We start from the raw sequence: 18,165 nt of genomic DNA, 5'->3' as shown, positions 1-18,165 counted from the left end.
CACGAGTGATCTCATATGATGTTTGTCTTTCTCTGTTTGACTTAGTTCACTTAGTGCAATAATTTCTAGGTCCATCCATGTTGCCACAAATGAAAAGACTATTCGTTTTTATGGCTGAGTAATGTTCCATTGTGTGTGCATGTGTGTGTGTATACACATATGCACATGTATACACACACATATATGTACACCATATCAGTGTATACATTGGGTTGGATGTATCTTTTCAAATTATTGTTTTCCTCCAGATACGCCCAGGAGTGGGATTGCAAGATCACATGGTAGCTCTATTTTTAGTTTTTTAAGGAACTTCCATACCGTTTTCTTGGTAGTGGCTGTATCAGCTTACATTCCTACCAGCAGTTTGTGGGGTTCCCTTTTCTCTACACCCTCTCCAGCATTTTTCATTTGCAGATTTTTTTCTATGATGGCTATTTTTAATATTGCAAAGTGGTTCCTCATTGTAGATTTTTGTTTGTTTGTTTGTTTTCACTTTTTACAGCCGCACTTGCAGCATGTGGAGGTTCCTAGGCTAGGCATCAAATTGGAGCTACAGCCACCAGGCCTATGCCACAACCACAGCAACACGGGATCTGAGCCTCATCTGGGACCTACACCACAGCTTACAGGAATGCCAGATCCTTAACCCACTGAGCAAGGCCAAGGATCGAACCTGCAACCTCATGGTTCCTGGTCAGATTCGTTTCTGCTGTGCTGCAATGGGAACTCCCCTCATTGTAGTTTTGATTTGAATTTCTCTAATAATTAAAAATGTTGAGCTCTTTCATGTGCCTTTTTGGTCAAAAGGCTGCCTATGTCTTTGGATAGTAGCATTTAGTGCTTTTTGTTTGAATTAATGTTTGTAGATACTGTTGTTTTCTGGTTGGTTTTGTAGTTTTTTATCCCTTTCTTCTTCTCTTGTTCTTTCCCCTTCTGATTTGATGACATTCTTTAGTGTAATGTTTGGATTCCTTTCTCTTAATTTTTGTGGTTTCTGTTAGAGGTTTTTGATTTGTGGTTACCATAAGGTTCATACATAACAAACTACGTATTTAATAGTCTATTTTAACTTGATGGTGGCTTAAGTTCAAATGCATTCTAAAAGTACTCTTCCACATGTTTTGTTTTTGATGCCATATTTTTTATCTTTTTATTTTGTATGTCGCCGAAATATTTTAGACACAGATGATTTTACTACTTTTGTCTTTTAATCTTTATACTAGCTATATAGGTGTTCGATCTACTTTTACTATATGTTTGCCTTTACCAGTTAGTTTTTCTTTATAAATGTCTGGTCTCTAGGTATGATCTTTTCTGTTTAAATAATTCCCTTCAACATTTCTTGTAAGACCATTTTAGAGGTGATGAACTACTTTAGTTTTGTTTCTGGGAAACTGTCTTTCAATTCTGAATGATAATCTTGCTAGGTAGAGTATTCTTGGTTGTAAATTTTCTCCTTTCTTACTTTATTTCTTGCTAGTCCTTCTGGCCTATAAAATTTCTGCTGGAAAATTTCAGATAATCTTATGGAGTTTCCCTTGTATGTAACTTGTTTTTTTCTTGCTGCTTTTCATTTTCTTTGTCTTTAAATTTTTGCATTTTAATTATAGGGTATCTTGGTATGGGTTTCTTTGTCATCTTGTTTCAGACACAATATGCTTCTGGAACTTAGATGTCTCTTTCTTTATCCAGGTTTGGAACATTTTTAGCCATTCTTTTTTCTTTCTTTTTTTTTGTGTTTTTGTCCTTTTTTTTAGGGCTGCACCTGCAGCATATGGAGGTTCCCAGGCTAGGGGTCTAATTGGAGCTATAGCCGCCAGGCTACGCCAGAGCCGCAGCAACGCCAGATCCAGGCTGCATCTGTGACTTACACCACAGCTCATGGCAACGCTGGATCCTTAACCCACTGAGCAAGGCCAGGGATCAAACCTGCAACCTCATGGTTCCTAGTCCGATTCGTTTCCGCTGTGCCATGAACGAGAACTCCCCAGCCATTATTTTTTCAAATAGGTTTTTTTTGTCCTTCTCTCTCTTTTTCTCTCTTCCTTCTGGGACCTTTATAATGCAAATATTAGTATACTTGATATTGTATAAGCAGTCAATTTTTTTTTTAATTCTCAATTTTTTAATTCTTACCTTTTTTTGCTGTTTTGAGTGATTTGTTGTACCATATCATCCTCATTAGTAATCTGTTCTTCTGCATCTTCTCATCTGCTATTGATCCCCTCGTGTATTTTTCATTACAATTATTTTATTCTTTAGCTCTGTCTCTTTTCTATATTTGATTTTTAAATTCTCACTGAGTCCATCTGTTTTTATCCCCATTCATTAAGCATATTGATGACTATTAATTCAAACTCTTCATTTAATAAATGTTTCTTTTTTTTTTTTAAGTTTTCCCTTCTTTCACTTGGAAGATACTCTTTTATTTCCTTGTTTTTCTGTGTATGAGGTATATCAGCTATATAGCCTGGTTTTGAGAGTGGCTTTATATAAATGGTATCCTATGGGGCCTCGTGGTAATTCTCTCCTGGCTGGTCACCAGAGCCAGGTGCTCTAGGAGTACCCCCTATTTGGGGTACATGAGCCCTCCTTGTGATTGGGTCACAGTTGTTGCAGACAGGTAGAAAGTGTATGCTGGTCCTTGACCTGGCTGGCTCATAAGTCTGTTCACAACTGCTGTAGGTGTGTTTGTGTGTGGGGCTGGCCCCTCAGAGCAGGGGTGCTGGTGCTCAGGCTAACCATAGGGTGGAGTCAGGCAGGAGCTGCTTTGGAAAACCCTGTCATGTTGGGTGAATTGGGTGGGTTGGGCAGGGCTGTTTCTGAAGGGAATACTGGGGCAAGGTACAAGGTGTTAGCTAGGCTGATGAAAATTGAGAGAAATGGTACCTGTCAAGGTGGAAGGAGCGGGGGGGAGATGCCTGCCAGTGCTGCTTTCTCTGGAGAAGATTCCACCAGATTTCTATCCCTCCAGCACATGCCCTAAAATTCATCATTAAATCTCCTTCTTTTTATATTTATTTATTAGCTTTTTAGCACCACACCCACAGCATATGGAAGTTCCCAGGCTAGCGATAAAATTGGAGCTGCTGATGCTGGCCTGCACCACAGCCATAGCAACACGGGTTCTGAGACCATCACAACTCACGACAATGCCAGATCCTTAGCCCACTGATTGAGTCCAGGGATCCAACCTGCATCCTCATGGATCCTAGTCAGGATCACTAACCGCTGAGCCACGAAGGCAACTCCTGAATCTCCTTCTTGTACCAAGGCTCTTTTGAAAGTACTACCTCTGTGTTGGGCTTCTGGATGAGTGAGTTTGTGCATGGCATTTCAAGAGCAGAATCTCAACTTCCAATAGACCTTTGGCTCTCCCCATGTGTATGCCCTGTTGGCTTTCAAAGCCAGATATTAGAGGGCTCACCTTTCTGGTGTAGGTCCCCCAGGCTGGGGAGGCCAATGTAGGGCTCAGATTCCCCTCAGGGGGAATCTTCATGGTCGTGATACATCTCCTCCTTACAGATTGCTGCACTTGAGGTGGGAGTTCTGACTAGACTGCATCTCTGCTTCTCTGCCTGTCCTACATGTCTTGATGTGTCCTTTTCTTAATATCCTTATCTATAGAAAGTCTGTGCTGCTGTTCTACAAGGCCTTCTCAGAGATAATATTTCTAAGTATTGTGGTTTTGGTGTGTTCATGGGAAGGGTGAGCTGAGGATCTTGCTACTCTGCATGTTGATCTGAACCTTCAGAAGAAGGCCAATTATGATCATCTCTTTTTTCCCCCTGTTTCTAGTCATTCCATGCTTAATTAAATCTATTCCTTGTAACTGTAGTATTTCATATGCTTGCAGAGTCCTTTAACAAGCCTTGTCTAATCAACTTTTAAATTTTATTCCAATATTCTCTACAATACATTTTTGTGTAATAAAAAGCAAAGTATTTCCCTATTCCCATGTAAGAAAAGTCAGACCATTTACCCATTCATGGATATCTTGAGCCTGTTCTCAAGATATTTTTTCTTATATAAAACAATTTATTATATCCTTCTTTGCTACAATAATTTTAATTATTTATGGACTAATTTTTTCTTCTTGGTAGCCCTGTGAACTTCACTCTGAATTATTATTTTATACATGGTCCTTGGCCTTGTGTACCTATAGAAATTTTGTGCTCATAAAGTTGTTTATGTTTGGTCTTTCTGTCTAGTTTATAAACTCTTTTTCCCTCTAATTTTTTCTCCTAGCATATGAAGAAAGTCACATCTGGAAAAGATCTTCAGCAAATCCTCTTAGAGCAATGCTACAGTTTTGTTTGTGTGAATGTAAGTGATTGAATGCATTGAGGATTTGTATAAATATAATGTGGAAGAGTACTTAGTTTCCTCGATTCTCAAATATTTGACAGTAAAATTTTGATAGGTTAGTTGTGTTATACAGTATGTTTTTGGAAATGTTATTTTTTATCTTTCGTAGTAGGGAAATATTTTCTAATAATTCCCATAACGAGAAGAAGGTGATATTTATTTAGATAATGTTTTCAATTTTTTGATATAAAGCAGATAGGAAATTTTGAATTAACAAACAATTTAAATTTTAATAGCTCTAATTTCATGGGTGTCCTTTAAAATATTTTGACAGTTTAAAATTAAGCTTGATAGGTATTTGAATGTTTATGTAAAAGCTCTCCATTTCTATCCTTGAATTAACTCTTAAGTCATTTATGTATGTCTTTTCACTTTATTTTTATAATCTTTCAGGTTATGACCTCTGATTTTGAAGAAACCCATAAATTACTGAATATGCTTGAAGAAAGTAATCTTTCCATTTTATATCCTGTTGTTGTTATTTCAGTAAGTGAATTTGTTCAAACTTGGGCTTTGTCCTTGGAATTCAACTTTTCTACCTTTTTCCTCTACCTCTCTTCATCAAAGCCATATGCACACAGCATTTTAAAACCTATTTCTTGTATTTTATTGTCACTCTTGTATCTCAACGTCAGTCCTCTGTATTACTTCCATAAATATTTGAATTTAATTTTCTGTTGACTTCTGTACAATTCCAATTTGTGTATTCCAGTAAATGTCAGATTTTTGGGGGTGGGTAGGCTACCTAGTATTCTGAGTCAAACTAAGGGAAAAGATGGACAATCCTCTAGTTAGGAAGGAAATGTCTACTAGAACCAGTTTGAGAATAGTATTGTATAAGTCTGTATACTATAAATCAACATACTTTAAAAACTGTAAAATGTTTACTTTAAACTGGAGAGTTGGAGTTCGCCGTGGTACAGTAGGTTAAAAATCCAGCTGCAGTGGCTTAGGTTGCTGTGGGGATGCAAGCTCAGTCCCTGGCCAGGTATAGTGGGTTAAAGTATTTGGTGTTGCAACAACTGAGGTGTAAGTTGCAGCTGTGTTTCAGATTCAGTCCCTGGCCTGGAAACTTTCACATGCTGTGAATACAGCCATTAAAACAAACAAAAAAACAAGCTGAAGAATTGTAACTCTATAATTAATATTTGTTAACCCATTATTTTCTCATTGCATGGATAGACTCTGTGTGATGATGTTAAGGTTATTAGTAAACTTAATAGGAATATTTCAATAGAATATATTTAGAATCTGGATCTTTTGGATGCAACAAATCACTGGAAAGGCAAAGAATGCTGCCTTTTTGGATTGAGAATCACATAAATTGTCTCTGAAGTTTTTCTTTTTTTCTTTTTAGGGCTGCTTCTGCGGCATATGGTAGTTCGCAGGGTAGGGGTCAAATCACAGCTGCAGCTGCCGGCCTACACCACAGCCACAGCACCATGGGATTTGAGCCACATCTGCGACCTGCACCGCAGCTCATGGCAGTGACGGATCCCTGACCCACTGAGTGACGCCAGGGATCGAACCCACATCCTCATGGATACTAGTTGGATTAGTTTCCATTGAGCCACAATGGGAGCCCCCATCTCTGGATTTTGAATTGTTCTGTAATCTGTAATTGCTCAATATCTTTTCCTTCTGATGCTACTTTACGTAATGCTACTTTACCCCCAAAAGTTTCAGTTTCCCTGTGACTTAAAATTTGACATAACCATTCAAATAGTCACCAAATACAGAGTTTTGTGGGACAATCATATTAATTGTAAAATAAAAAACTTAAATTTGAGTCTAGATATCTGGGAACGCAATTTTCACATTAGTGGTAAAAATACATAGACATATATACATATTAAGTGTAATGAATACATATGCAAACATATATGTATATGTGTGTACCTAGCTATATAATTAAAAAGATATTATATATTATCTATGGCAGTCAGCTGAGAGGCTATGTTTTCTCTACTTCACTTCCATCTGAGTTACTTTGCTGGAAGATTAAACCAAGACAAAAAGGATTCTACCATGGGGGATTTTTTTTTTTAAGTAAGGCTTTTGTTAAGCATTTTTAAATTCTGAGAAGAATGGTCAAAGAAGAGTTTGTTCAACAGGTAAATTTTTATTCATCAGAAAATCCATTGAAAGTGGCATCAGTGTCAAAGAAAAGTATCTCCATTTTTATTTGGGGATTATGCGAAACAACAGTTGTTGAATGCATGTATTGTAAATGTTTAAAGGCCTGTTTTGTCTTGGCTGAGATGAAGTGCAGTGGCCCTTTTTCCTATGCTAAAGTTTATCAACTTTCATTTTCACTTCATATGTAAGAATCAGCAAGATGCAAAGCAAAATTGTATTTGGCTAGGTGTTTGTGAGGATTTTTTCAACTAAGAGGATATCTAATTAAGTTGTCACTTGCAGTGTTGTCATGTTTTACTCTACAAGGAGAAATACTCAGAAGGAATGGGACTAAAGGTCAGTTTCACTGGGACATTTGTTTGACAAATACTTCAGATCATGTTCTCAGTGCTAAAAATTGATGTCAGGCCTATACTATTGATTCAGCCCACATTATGTTTTATATTTTCATCTAGACATAGAAAAATACTACGGAATTCCTTGTTAGCTGTCATCAATAGTCCTTGAAAAGGTACATGTGACTTGTAACCTCATCTGGAATATTTATCCCTTAAAGGGAGCTAAGTACTAAAGGAGTAGACAGTTAATGGTGCTGAGTTCTAGGTATTTAGGATGATTAGATTTTAGTTCTGGTTCTGCAGGTGTCTTGGTTGTTCAAAAATAACTTCTCCCTGGCTTTTATGAAAGCAAAATGGATTAGGAAATATTTAATGTAGGAGGTCTTTGTTATTGAAGATAGCCTGGTGGGGAGAGGCTACTGCTTAAAGATCCATGTTAAGAAAGGAACATAATTTTACCATGAAGAGTAAGACACATAATTGAGATTTTATTTGAAAAGAACTAAGATATTTTTTTAAATAATTTTATCTTCTATTTTAAAAATGTTATGTTTGCAAAATAAACTTTTTTGAATAATCTTGCAGATAGTTACAAGAGAATGTTGTGGCATGCTTCATTTCAAATAGTCATTTTGCAAAAATACTTTTGAATATTTTTAGTTTTGTAAAAAGGATTATCTATTACTACTTCATTCAAAATATCCTTTTAGATCATCTGCTTGGTCATTATTCTTACATCCTTTTTATGTATTTTAAGTAGTCTGATTTTGCCAGCTTCTTAATTGTTGATGATGTTGAGTATGATTTAAGGAGTTTACCAGTGTTAATTTGATCAACTTTAAAAATCCTTTGTTCTGGAAGGTATAATTTAATTTAACAGTAGTTATATTGAACTATCAGAATTTTCCATGTTTCTGCAATCAGTGGGAGACTGACTGATGGTAAAATAGGTATTAGCATTAAAGTGGGCAGAGATAGTTGGGTGGGGTCACTTTATAAGTTTTGTGTTTCTCAGTCCATCTGTGTGCCTTAAGATATTTGTTATCCTATGTGGTCTTTTAACTGTGAGCCTTTGGGAATACATACTCAGACATCAAGCATACCTTGTACTTGCCTACCCTGTATTTGAAAGAAAAAAAAAAAACCAAAAACCTCTTTCTTAAATTAAAAACTGGTTGACATGAAAAAATTTAGACCCCTTTCTATGTCTTTGAATAAGAAAAAAACCTTACTAAAGTCAATGCTTTCTTTCATAAAATTGTGTAGGAATTATCTGTAAGGGTCATTTCAGATGTGATTTCTGTTGCTATTTAATCTATCGCATAACTTACTGAGGAGCAAAGATTTTATCCTGAGTTGACTGAGGTTTTTTTGTTAGCCTCTCTTCCTTGTGGTTACCAGGGGTGTGAGTATAGTACTGCTAGCACCTATTTCAGATTTCAGCTGTCAAGACAGTCATCTGAAAGCCCTTTTTGGAATCATCTGATACAATAGCTATCAATATGGGACATGTTTAGCTCTGTGTTCTATCCCTCTTACATGTTTTCGGTCATTACTTAAGTAGCGATCAATATTTAGAAAAAGCAATTATTTTAAATGTTAAAAAGTCAATTCGTAAAATTTCAGATATAAAAATCACTCCCAAAAACATATAGGCTTTTACTTAAATTGTACAAGACACAAAAGTGCTAAGAGTCTGAATTGTAGGCTGAGTCTTTGCTTAGAAATTAATGTTGACAGAGGTATTTTTTCCCCAGCAATGGAGAGGAGAGTTTGAGCAGATAAAACTAACATAACCATTTTCCATCCAAGATTACATAAAACCAATTGTAAAACTATCAAAATATACCTTCTAGGTCCAAAAAATAAAATAGAGACTCTAATTTATTTGGATCTGGCCTGATTTCCACAAAATATCCTTCAGTACTACTATCAAATGAGACAGTGAACAGTATATTCTTTTTTTTTTTTTTTTTTTTTTTTTTTTTTGCCATTTTCTTGGGCTGCTCTTGCGGTGTATGGAGGTTCCCAGGCTAGGGGTCGAATCGGAGCTGTAGGCACCAGCCTACGCCAGAGCCACAGCAACGCTGGATCTGAGCCGCGGCTCCAACCTACACCACAGCTCACGGCAACGCCGGATCGTTAACCCACTGAGCAAGGGCAGGGACCGAACCCTCAACCTCATGGTTCCTAGTCGGGTTCGTTAACCACTGCGCCACAATGGGAACTCCCAAGTATATTCTTATTTACTCAGTGATCATAGCTAATACACTGAAACAATAAGCACCAAAATATGTTTAGTTTTTAAAAGCAGAAAGCAGTCGGCCACAAATTTAAATAGAGGTTCGAAATTGAGAACTTAAGCGAACTCTTTTAATTTTACTTGATAAAATAGTTTATCACTTTCCATAGCAAAATTATTTTATGGTAATTACCTGGATAATTACTCTAAAGCTTTAATTTCCTCTGACAGTGTAGACAGTAATTTTATTGGTGCTTTAAGAAGATAGGAATCTTTTCATGAATTTACTTTAGCAAAAAACAAATTCCCAATGGAATTTTAATGCTTTGAGAAACATAAATAAACCTTCGCAAGTGCCTAATTTAGTTCTAGTTACCGGGAAGTGGTTTATTGACATAACAGATCAAAATATATGATCTTTAAAATACTTCAAAATGTTTACTATTTGAACATGTCAGCAAATAAAAAAATAGAAAACCGCTATTCATTGACACTTGATACTTTCACATCTGGGGAAACTGTCACAGAGATAAATTGTTTCCAGAAGCTTTCACGGCTCACCAATAGCAGAGCCAGGAACAGAATCAATCCAATGTGCAGTTTATCATATACACTTGTTACTTTTATGCTCTCATGAATGTGTTAAATAATACGGAAAAATATTAAAAATATACATATACATACATATATGTGTTTAATATTTTTTCCTAATAAAGAACAAATGACAGTTGGAAACACATATTGATTACTTCTTTTAAGTCTAATGGTTTCTTTCTTTAACTTCACAGGGTACTGAGCCTTTATTGAATATAAGTTAAAAAATCTGTGATCCTGTTAAATCCCTTACCAGAACCCAGAATATGTATTTTTCACCTTTTACTTAACTCCTTGTTCTGTATATGTCATTCTGTTAACCTTATTACTGTAGGAAGAAGACGTGTTAAGGCACAATTTCTTAAAAAACAAGGAAGGTTTGGTAAATTCTTACTGCCTTCATATTGGCTTTACTCTTTACAGTTTACCCTTGATCAAAGCAGGTTTGGACTGTAGGGTCCGCCTAGAGGCAGATTTTTCTCGATAGTAAATACTACGTTACTACACAATCCTAGAGAGCCTGTGGGAGCAGAGGAACTGCGGGATGGAGGAGAAATGACGTACTCTGAGGCTATTAGTTATAAGTGAATTTTCAACTGCACAAAGTGTTGGTGTCCTTAGCCCCCACATTGTTCAAGGGTCAACTCTATGTCTTTGGTGTCTAGTTTATGTATTTTTTTTAATGGATAGTGTGTGTGTGTGTGTGTGTGTGTGTGAATTTAATAGCCAGTGAATGGACTAGGGAGTAAGTCCAACTCCCTTTTCTACTCCAGTCTCAACCATGCTGTTACTGTAGCCTTAGGGATACCTTAATTTTTCCCTTATAGAAAATTATAAGTTTATTCCATATTAAATTTTTATAATGTCATGACTTAGGGTACATTAAAGTTTTCTCTTTTATCTTTGTATACAGCTTTAGTGGCAGAAATGCGATCACTTCCACAAATTCTACATATGTTTTCATTTGTTTTCTTCTTATACAGTAGGTCTCAGATATTTCCTGTCTAAATCAATAATAAAATCTAAATAAATACTGGTTTAAAATGCCTTTAGAGCCTTTTTGCAATTTCAGTCAAGAGGGGATTCCTATCTAACACAAAGTTGAGGAATGATGAAGTCATTCTTATGGGAGGTGTTAAATAGAAAGAATTGACTTTTTTTTTTTTTTTCAAGTTTTGGGAGGTATTTGCTTACAGCTAAATGGTTGCTGAAGAGTTTGTGTTAAGGATGTAGAAATTCCTTAAGATTAATTGTGATGGACATGTAACTGGTGATGAGTAAGGAACTGATTCTCGCAGGACATACTTTCTGGTAGTCTTTATTTTTTTTTTTAATATATTTTTTTTATTTTCCCACTGTACAGAAAGGGGGTCAGGTTATCCTTACATGTATACATTACAATTACATTTTTTCCCCCACCCTTTCTTCTGTTGCAACATGAGTATCTAGACAAAGTTCTCAATGCTATTCAGCAGGATCTCCTTGTAAATCTATTCTAAGTTGTGTCTGATAAGCCCAAGCTCCCGATCCCTCCCACTCCCTCCCCCTCCCATCAGGCAGCCACAAGTCTCTTCTCCAAGTCTGAATAGAGGTTACTTATTTTCACAGAAAATGAATTCCAGAGGCCTTTTTCTCATTTTCTGAATAATTTTTTTTCTCGATTAAGCACAGGGTTTGGAATCACTATTTAATTTCTTACTTTAAGTAGTTTACTGAACGTGATCAGATGGGCAAAGTTGTTTGTGAATTTATTTGCCTATGCTGTCCTAGTAAATCAGTTTATAACATTTAACATGAAATGCTCAGGAGGCAAAATAAATGAAACCAACCTCCTTTGTTAGGTGGCTTATTAATTTTTGCCCTAGAAAAGGAAATAAGCAATTGGTTTGGTAATTCCATTTTAAAAAAAATATGCCTGGGATTCTTCTTATGAGATTTGTTTGTGCACTGGATTCTATTTTAAATGATGGAAATAGCATGTAGCTTAATTATGTTATGCTATTTCTTTACAAAGATGGGACCAAATACATTTTCAATACCATTTATTATTTTTAAATTACATGTTATACTTGTCATTAATTATAAATTAACTAATACATATGTTAATATAAACATGCCAGGCCTGACTTTGATTATAATATCAAGAAGGATTTTACTTCTTAGAGAAAAATAAATTATATTCTTGTAAAGGAGGTGTTGAATAGAAAGAATTGGCTGTGACTTTAAGGAGATCTTTGGTGTGGTAAGGATGTGAACCTGCAATGGGGTTTAAGGTACAAGTACTAGGAATGCAGATAACAGGTGTCTATTAGCCTGGCCAAGTTATTTCATGTCTCTGAACTTTAGCTTAGAATCTTTATGTGTAAGCGAAGGATGCCCTTGATTGTATCTTAGTAGCTTCTCTTTCCCAAAAATATTATCTATACTGCAACATCTTGTGACATCTTTTTACCTTTGTATGATCCACCATGGATGTCTTTTGTATACAGTAAGCAATTCAGATTATTATAGTCATGTCGAGTATGAAACAGGTATAATATTCCTTTTCTGAGCAGTTTTTAATACCTTCTGTATTTTAATCTTCATCGCAAGACTCATGGGATTTTTTTCAATTGGTGGTTTCTTTTGTATTTGTCCCTTATTTTCTTTTCATAATTTGGTTTTTATTAAGTCCAGTTTTTTCCTTTTTGCCTGTGTCCCTCTTTTTTTCTCTCTCTGTAACAAGAGCTGCGAGATTTTCTCCTCTCTCCCAAGGAATCTATTTTTCCAAGTTTAGCCCAGGCCCTACTCTCTAAAAAATAATTTATTAATCATTAAAACTCACACCAGTGCTATTTCTTTTTTTTTTAATTTTTTTTTAATTTTTTTTTTAATTTTTTTTTTATTTTCCCACTGTACAGCAAGGGGATCAGGTTATCCTTACATGTATACATTACAATTACAGTTTTTCCCCCACCATTTCTTCTGTTGCAACATGAGTATCTAGACATAGTTCTCAATGCTATTCAGCAGGATCTCCTTATAAATCTATTCTAGGTTGTGTCTGATAAGCCCAAGCTCCCGATCCCTCCCACTCCCTCCCCCTCCCATCAGGCAACCACAAGTCTCTTCTCCAAGTCCATGATTTTCTCTTCTGAGGAGATGTTCATTTGTGCTGGATATTAGATTCCAGTTATAAGTGATATCATATGGTATTTGTCTTTGTCTTTCTGGCTCATTTCACTCAGGATGAGAGTCTCTAGTTCCATCCATGTTGCTGCAAATGGCATGATGTCATCCTTTTTTATGGCTGAGTAGTATTCCATTGTGTATATATACCACATCTTCCGAATCCAATCATCTGTCGATGGACATTTGGGTTGTTTCCATGTCCTGGCTATTGTGAATAGTGCTGCAATGAACATGCGGGTGCATGTGTCTCTTTTAAGTAGAGCTTTGTCCAGGTAGATGCCCAAGAGTGGGATTGCGGGATCATATGGAAGTTCTATGTATAGATTTCTAAGGTATCTCCAAACTGTTCTCCATAGTGGCTGTACCAGTTTACATTCCCACCAGCAGTGCAGGAGGGTTCCCTTTTCTCCACAGCCCCTCCAGCCCAGTGCTATTTCTTAACTATTCCTTTTAAACTTACTTTAGGTGCTGTCTAGTTAGCACTTGACAGGGACTTACTCTAGTCTCTTCATTAACTAATTACATGCTTAATATTAATTCATGTAACATTTATTGAACATCTGTGTGCCAGGTATTTTTACATACATGTAGCTCATTTAATAATGTGATTTTTAAAAAGACTACATTATACTTCAGAAGAATATGTCCATATATGCTAATTTTCCAGATTATTTTATCTTCAATTAAGGAAATAAGTTTATTTACCTATTTTTGCTTTATTGAATGATGATTCATATTAGCATGAGCTTAATTAAATGACCAGAGTCAGCCTGGAAAGTGATCTAGTGGCCCGGAGTTTACAGGACCCTGATCATGGTCCCTTCTTACCCACTACTCCAAGGTAAGAACTTACATTAGGTCTGTTTGAGAAAGGAGCAGTTTAGCCTGGAATAGAAGATCAGCGTTGATCTTAGGTATAAAGGAGAAAGCTGAAATTTGCAGGACTGAGTGGTGTCCAGCTCTATGAAGAGTAAGTGTAATATCCTTTCTCTTTGGAAAGAGTAACACATAGAATGTTTTTAATGAAACTTTCCCTGAATTAATGTTTTACATTCAGAGAGAAACTAGAAACAATAAAACAAAATCTTGACTGTGGTTTGAATCATTAGCAGACAGGAAGATGGTAAGAATATTCTAGGCCTTAAGCTCTATTCCCTTAGGGTAAAAATCTATACCTAAAAATAGATTACTTTGGTAGTTCTCTGGAAGCCTTAACTGTTATTTTATTGAAAGAATGGAAAGGTGATGGAATTAATGCAAAAGCTTCTTGATTCAAACATGCTTTGGCTTGAACCCTACTTGCAATAACTTTATGTGTGACACTTTTGAAAAGTATAGTGTGATTCAATTTCACAAGCACCGCAGGTTTTATTTTATAGGATTTTGAAGCTTATCCCAAATGCTGGGATACGTTATTCACTGGTACCTGCTAAGGTGGAATGCAACAAGTGTTGCCAAGATAATGCTAGTGTTGGTGATGGACAATTCTTAGTTGGGAATGACAAGACTGTTAAGCGTGCTTGTCTCTTAGTATTCTGAGTATTATACTCAATTTCTAGAACTTTTGAGAAAGTACAATAAATTTTTTTTCTTAGCATTTAATGTGTTTACTGTAATAACTGAGTTCTAGGGCTTTTGCTCAACCAGTGAGAATCCATTGATCTTGTGTTATTCTTCCCATTTGTAAGAAATGGAACTCTCACTACATTTACAATTCTCAGAACCTCCCACCCCAAATGTGGCCTGCTAATGCATATTATTAGTATAATTATGTTAATGTTGGTTGTAACAGACTTATTGAATGTTTGAAATAATGGGTCACTCTCCTTTTCTTTTTATTTAAAAAAAAAAATGATCCCATTTAATCCTCAGAGCAGTCCTGGGTTGATTGTCATTGTTGCTGTTATCCTCAGTTCAAGAATAAGCATTGTGCTCATTTCGCTTTACCACATGACATTCTCAAGGGATATCAATACTTATCCTTTTCAAGTAACAGCTGATTGTTAAAGAAGAAAAGGATTTAAAAAATCATTTAGTAGAATGCTCTCATTTTATAAGAGATAATTCAGGCCATTTTCTTTGCCTGGATCTGAGATAAATTTTTATGTTAAGGGTTGGGAAATTTTTCTCATAAAGGGCCAGATAATACTTTAGACTTCATGGGTCTTGGCTGCCCTATTCCACTCCGCGGCTGTAGTGTATAGGCAGCATAGACGAGATGTCAAAGCACCAGTGTGGCTATGGCAGCAAAATTTGACTCACAGAAAATAGGCGGGAAGCTGCATTGACCCCCGGGGCCCTAGTTTCTTGAACTTTGGCTTAAATTTTCAATCTGAAATGATCTCTTTGCCACATTTTCTTACTACCTTTATTAAAGAATCATCTGTTAGACATTCTTTAATAGACGTATACTCTCTGGGTCTTCAAATTTCATGATTTAAAGTATTAACTCATGTACCAATTCCTCTGTTTTTACATCTAATGCCATTATTCTGTTTTGACAGGAATGTTCAAGTGCTAATGCACTTTTAAACTTAATAGTTTAAAAAACTGAAATTCATCTTCTTCCCTCAGGAACTGTCCCTCTTAACAGTCTTTTGTTTTCACTTTTGACCTTATCGTAGCCACCATGACAGGTTTTTCTAACCACAAACCTACAACACTCTTCTCATGGTCAGGAAGGGAAAAATTCCCCTCGCCCCTCCTGGTTCTTTAGGCTAGTCTAATAAATTGACACAAGGCAGATTAATAGGAAAAAAACCTAGTTTTTTAGGTACAAGGTTCTCACAGATATGATACCCAAGAGTGATCAAAGCAGGCTGTTTATATACCCTTTAGACAAAGAAACAACAAATTGGTGAAGAGAACTGATAAGACAAAGAAACTTAGGCTTGGGTACTAAGTACTGAAGAAATTCAGCAGAGTTTGATATATAGACTCCGTGGCCCTGAATTCCCTATCTCAGGCCATAAGGATGTCTCCTTACTTCCTGGTATGGAGAGAGTAGGTTCCACATGGGAAATTATTTCCTGCTTTGAGGAGACATAGTGGAGGCTTAGAGTATCCTTCTTGTAACCACTGCTTCTCAAGTAACTTTAGTTAAAAATAATCAGTGTGTTAAAGTGGTTATTTTAGGGTGGGCTGCCCTGAACCCCAACATTATTTAAACCATCCAGAGGCTCCTTATCCCCTCCTGGACCAAGCTCAGTCAGATCATAAAGGTTTGGGCTGGTTTGGCTCTTCCTTGATTTCATCATCCTTATTCTCCTTTCTTCCCTGAGCAGTTTACCCTCTAGTGATACTGAACTACTCTCGTTCTGCACATGCACCATATTACTTGACACATCTGTGTTTACTCTGGTGAGTTTTGCTACCTGAGACATCACTTTTCTAGATCTTCTTTGATTGACTCTTGCTATTTTTAAAGTTTGAGTGACAGTATTTCCTTTTGGAATCCTTCATTGATACTCCCTGTGCTGAGTCATTTTCCCTTTCCCAACGCTGTGTGTGTAGGCATTCAGAAATGTTTATTAACTTGAACTTGCTTTGACATTTTCACTTATAAGTATAGGTACATAGGAGTTCCCATTGTGTCTCAGTGTGTTAAGAACCTAATGTTGTCTCTGTGAGGATGCAGGTTCAATCCCTGGTCTCACTTAATGGGTTTAGGATCAGCTGTGGCATAGGTTGCAGATGTGGCTTGGATCCACTGTTGCGATGGCTGTAGTGTAGGCCATAGCTGCTGCTCCGATTTGCACCCCAGTCTGGGAATTTCCATGTGCTGCAGGAGCAGCCAAAAAAAGAAAAAAAAAGACAAATATTAGTACATTAAAAACAGAATCAATTATTCTTAGAAATTCAGAGTACTATAATGGGCTTCATAGTTGTTTGCTTAAATGCGTACAGTGTCTTTATTTGTGAACTCCAAAAATACGTACTTTTTAAAAAAATCAGAAATTGCTGATCTTAATGGACTGCAGGCAACTTTAATAACTGTTGCTTAGACAGTAATAAATTTTACCATGTAAAATGAAATTTTGACAAGTCACTAAAATATATAAAAATTATGTACTAAACTCAGTGAAGAATCACATACTTTTTGTAATTTCTTCAGTGGTTTATTTTCTCTGACAATTTCTCAGTTTTCTCGAACATAAAAATACGTAAATATAGTGTTAAATGTTTCAAATAATATAGCTAAATTAATCATTGCTTTATATTGGGATTGCTTTTAACTTTTGGTTCTAAAATTTGTTACAGATGATACAGATGGTGAATAAGTTAATTGTAGTTGTATGCAATGCTTCAGGTAATTGCGGCATAATACAAAAATGGCAGAATTATGTCCTCATAGGAGAATCAGTTGTGTGAAATAATCTGAAAATATGTTGATTTTATGATTACTTGTACATGTTTTAAAGTAATACTAGGTTTTTCTATTGACTGTTTGAAATATGTAATTCTCATCCCACTACTTCTTTGATCTTTTCAATAAGGATCTGAAAAAAGTGTACACAAATATAACATTTTTACTTCTATAAAACTTTTTTTTTTTTTTTGTCTTTTTGCCATTTCTTGGGCCGCTCCCGCAGCATATGGAGGTTCCCAGGCTAGGAGTCGAATTGGATCTGTAGCTGCCAGCTTATGCTAGAGCCACAGCAATGCGGGATCCAAGCCGTGTCTGCGACCTACACCCCAGCTCACGGCAACGCCGGATCCTTAACCCACTGAGCAAGGCCAGGGGTCGAACCCGAAACCTCATGGTTCCTAGTCGGATTTGTTAAGAACTGTGCCATGACGGGAACTCCAAAACTCACTTTTTAATTCTTTGTATCAATAGAAACATTTAAATCTTTTGTATGGTTAATATTTTAATGCAAAGTGCTATTTTATTTTGTTGCGTGCTCTTAGTTCCCAACCTACTAGCTTTGCTGGTAGTGTAAGATTTAAAAATTACTGTTAGGTATTTGCTCTGAGTGTCTATGATAGCTTACAGCTTAATTAGTTTCTATTCATCAGAATTGTTAGTTGAATTTCATGATGGCATAGATTTAAACTTGATCTAAAGTGAAGTGATTGAATATTTAAAAGCTTGTTTTTTCTTTTTCAAAGTACAATTCATTAAATTAATTTTTTATTAATAGAGTCCGCAGAATTCATAAGTAGTTAAAGTGAGATGAATGTTTTTCTAAAGATTTTGGTTTTATTTTAATCCTTAAGATAAACTCTTACTTTGATCTGATTAATATTGGCCAGTTTCATTAATTATTAGATTTCCCTTGAATTTCTTTTACAAAGTGATGTTTTGAAGAT

The 18,165-nt window shown here is 35.9% G+C and overlaps 1 protein-coding gene across 3 annotated transcripts in view; it reads left to right on the top strand.

The window, feature by feature from the left end:
* ISPD (isoprenoid synthase domain containing) overlaps nt 1–18,165 on the top strand; it is a 291,746-nt gene that overhangs the window by 160,012 nt on the left and 113,569 nt on the right. For 2 of the 3 annotated variants that reach the window (XM_021063407.1, XM_021063404.1), the window contains exons 7-8: nt 4,249–4,326; nt 4,762–4,854. The exons of the other annotated variant lie outside the window; for it this stretch is intronic. In XM_021063407.1, coding sequence (XP_020919066.1) covers nt 4,249–4,326; nt 4,762–4,854 — 171 coding nt within the window. The remainder of the gene's footprint in view (nt 1–4,248; nt 4,327–4,761; nt 4,855–18,165) is intronic. 3 annotated transcript variants of the gene reach the window in all.

This window comes from Sus scrofa, chromosome 9, assembly GCF_000003025.6.
Source record: "Sus scrofa isolate TJ Tabasco breed Duroc chromosome 9, Sscrofa11.1, whole genome shotgun sequence".
NCBI lineage: Eukaryota > Metazoa > Chordata > Mammalia > Artiodactyla > Suidae > Sus > Sus scrofa.
This window is presented reverse-complemented; position numbering and strand designations above follow the sequence as displayed.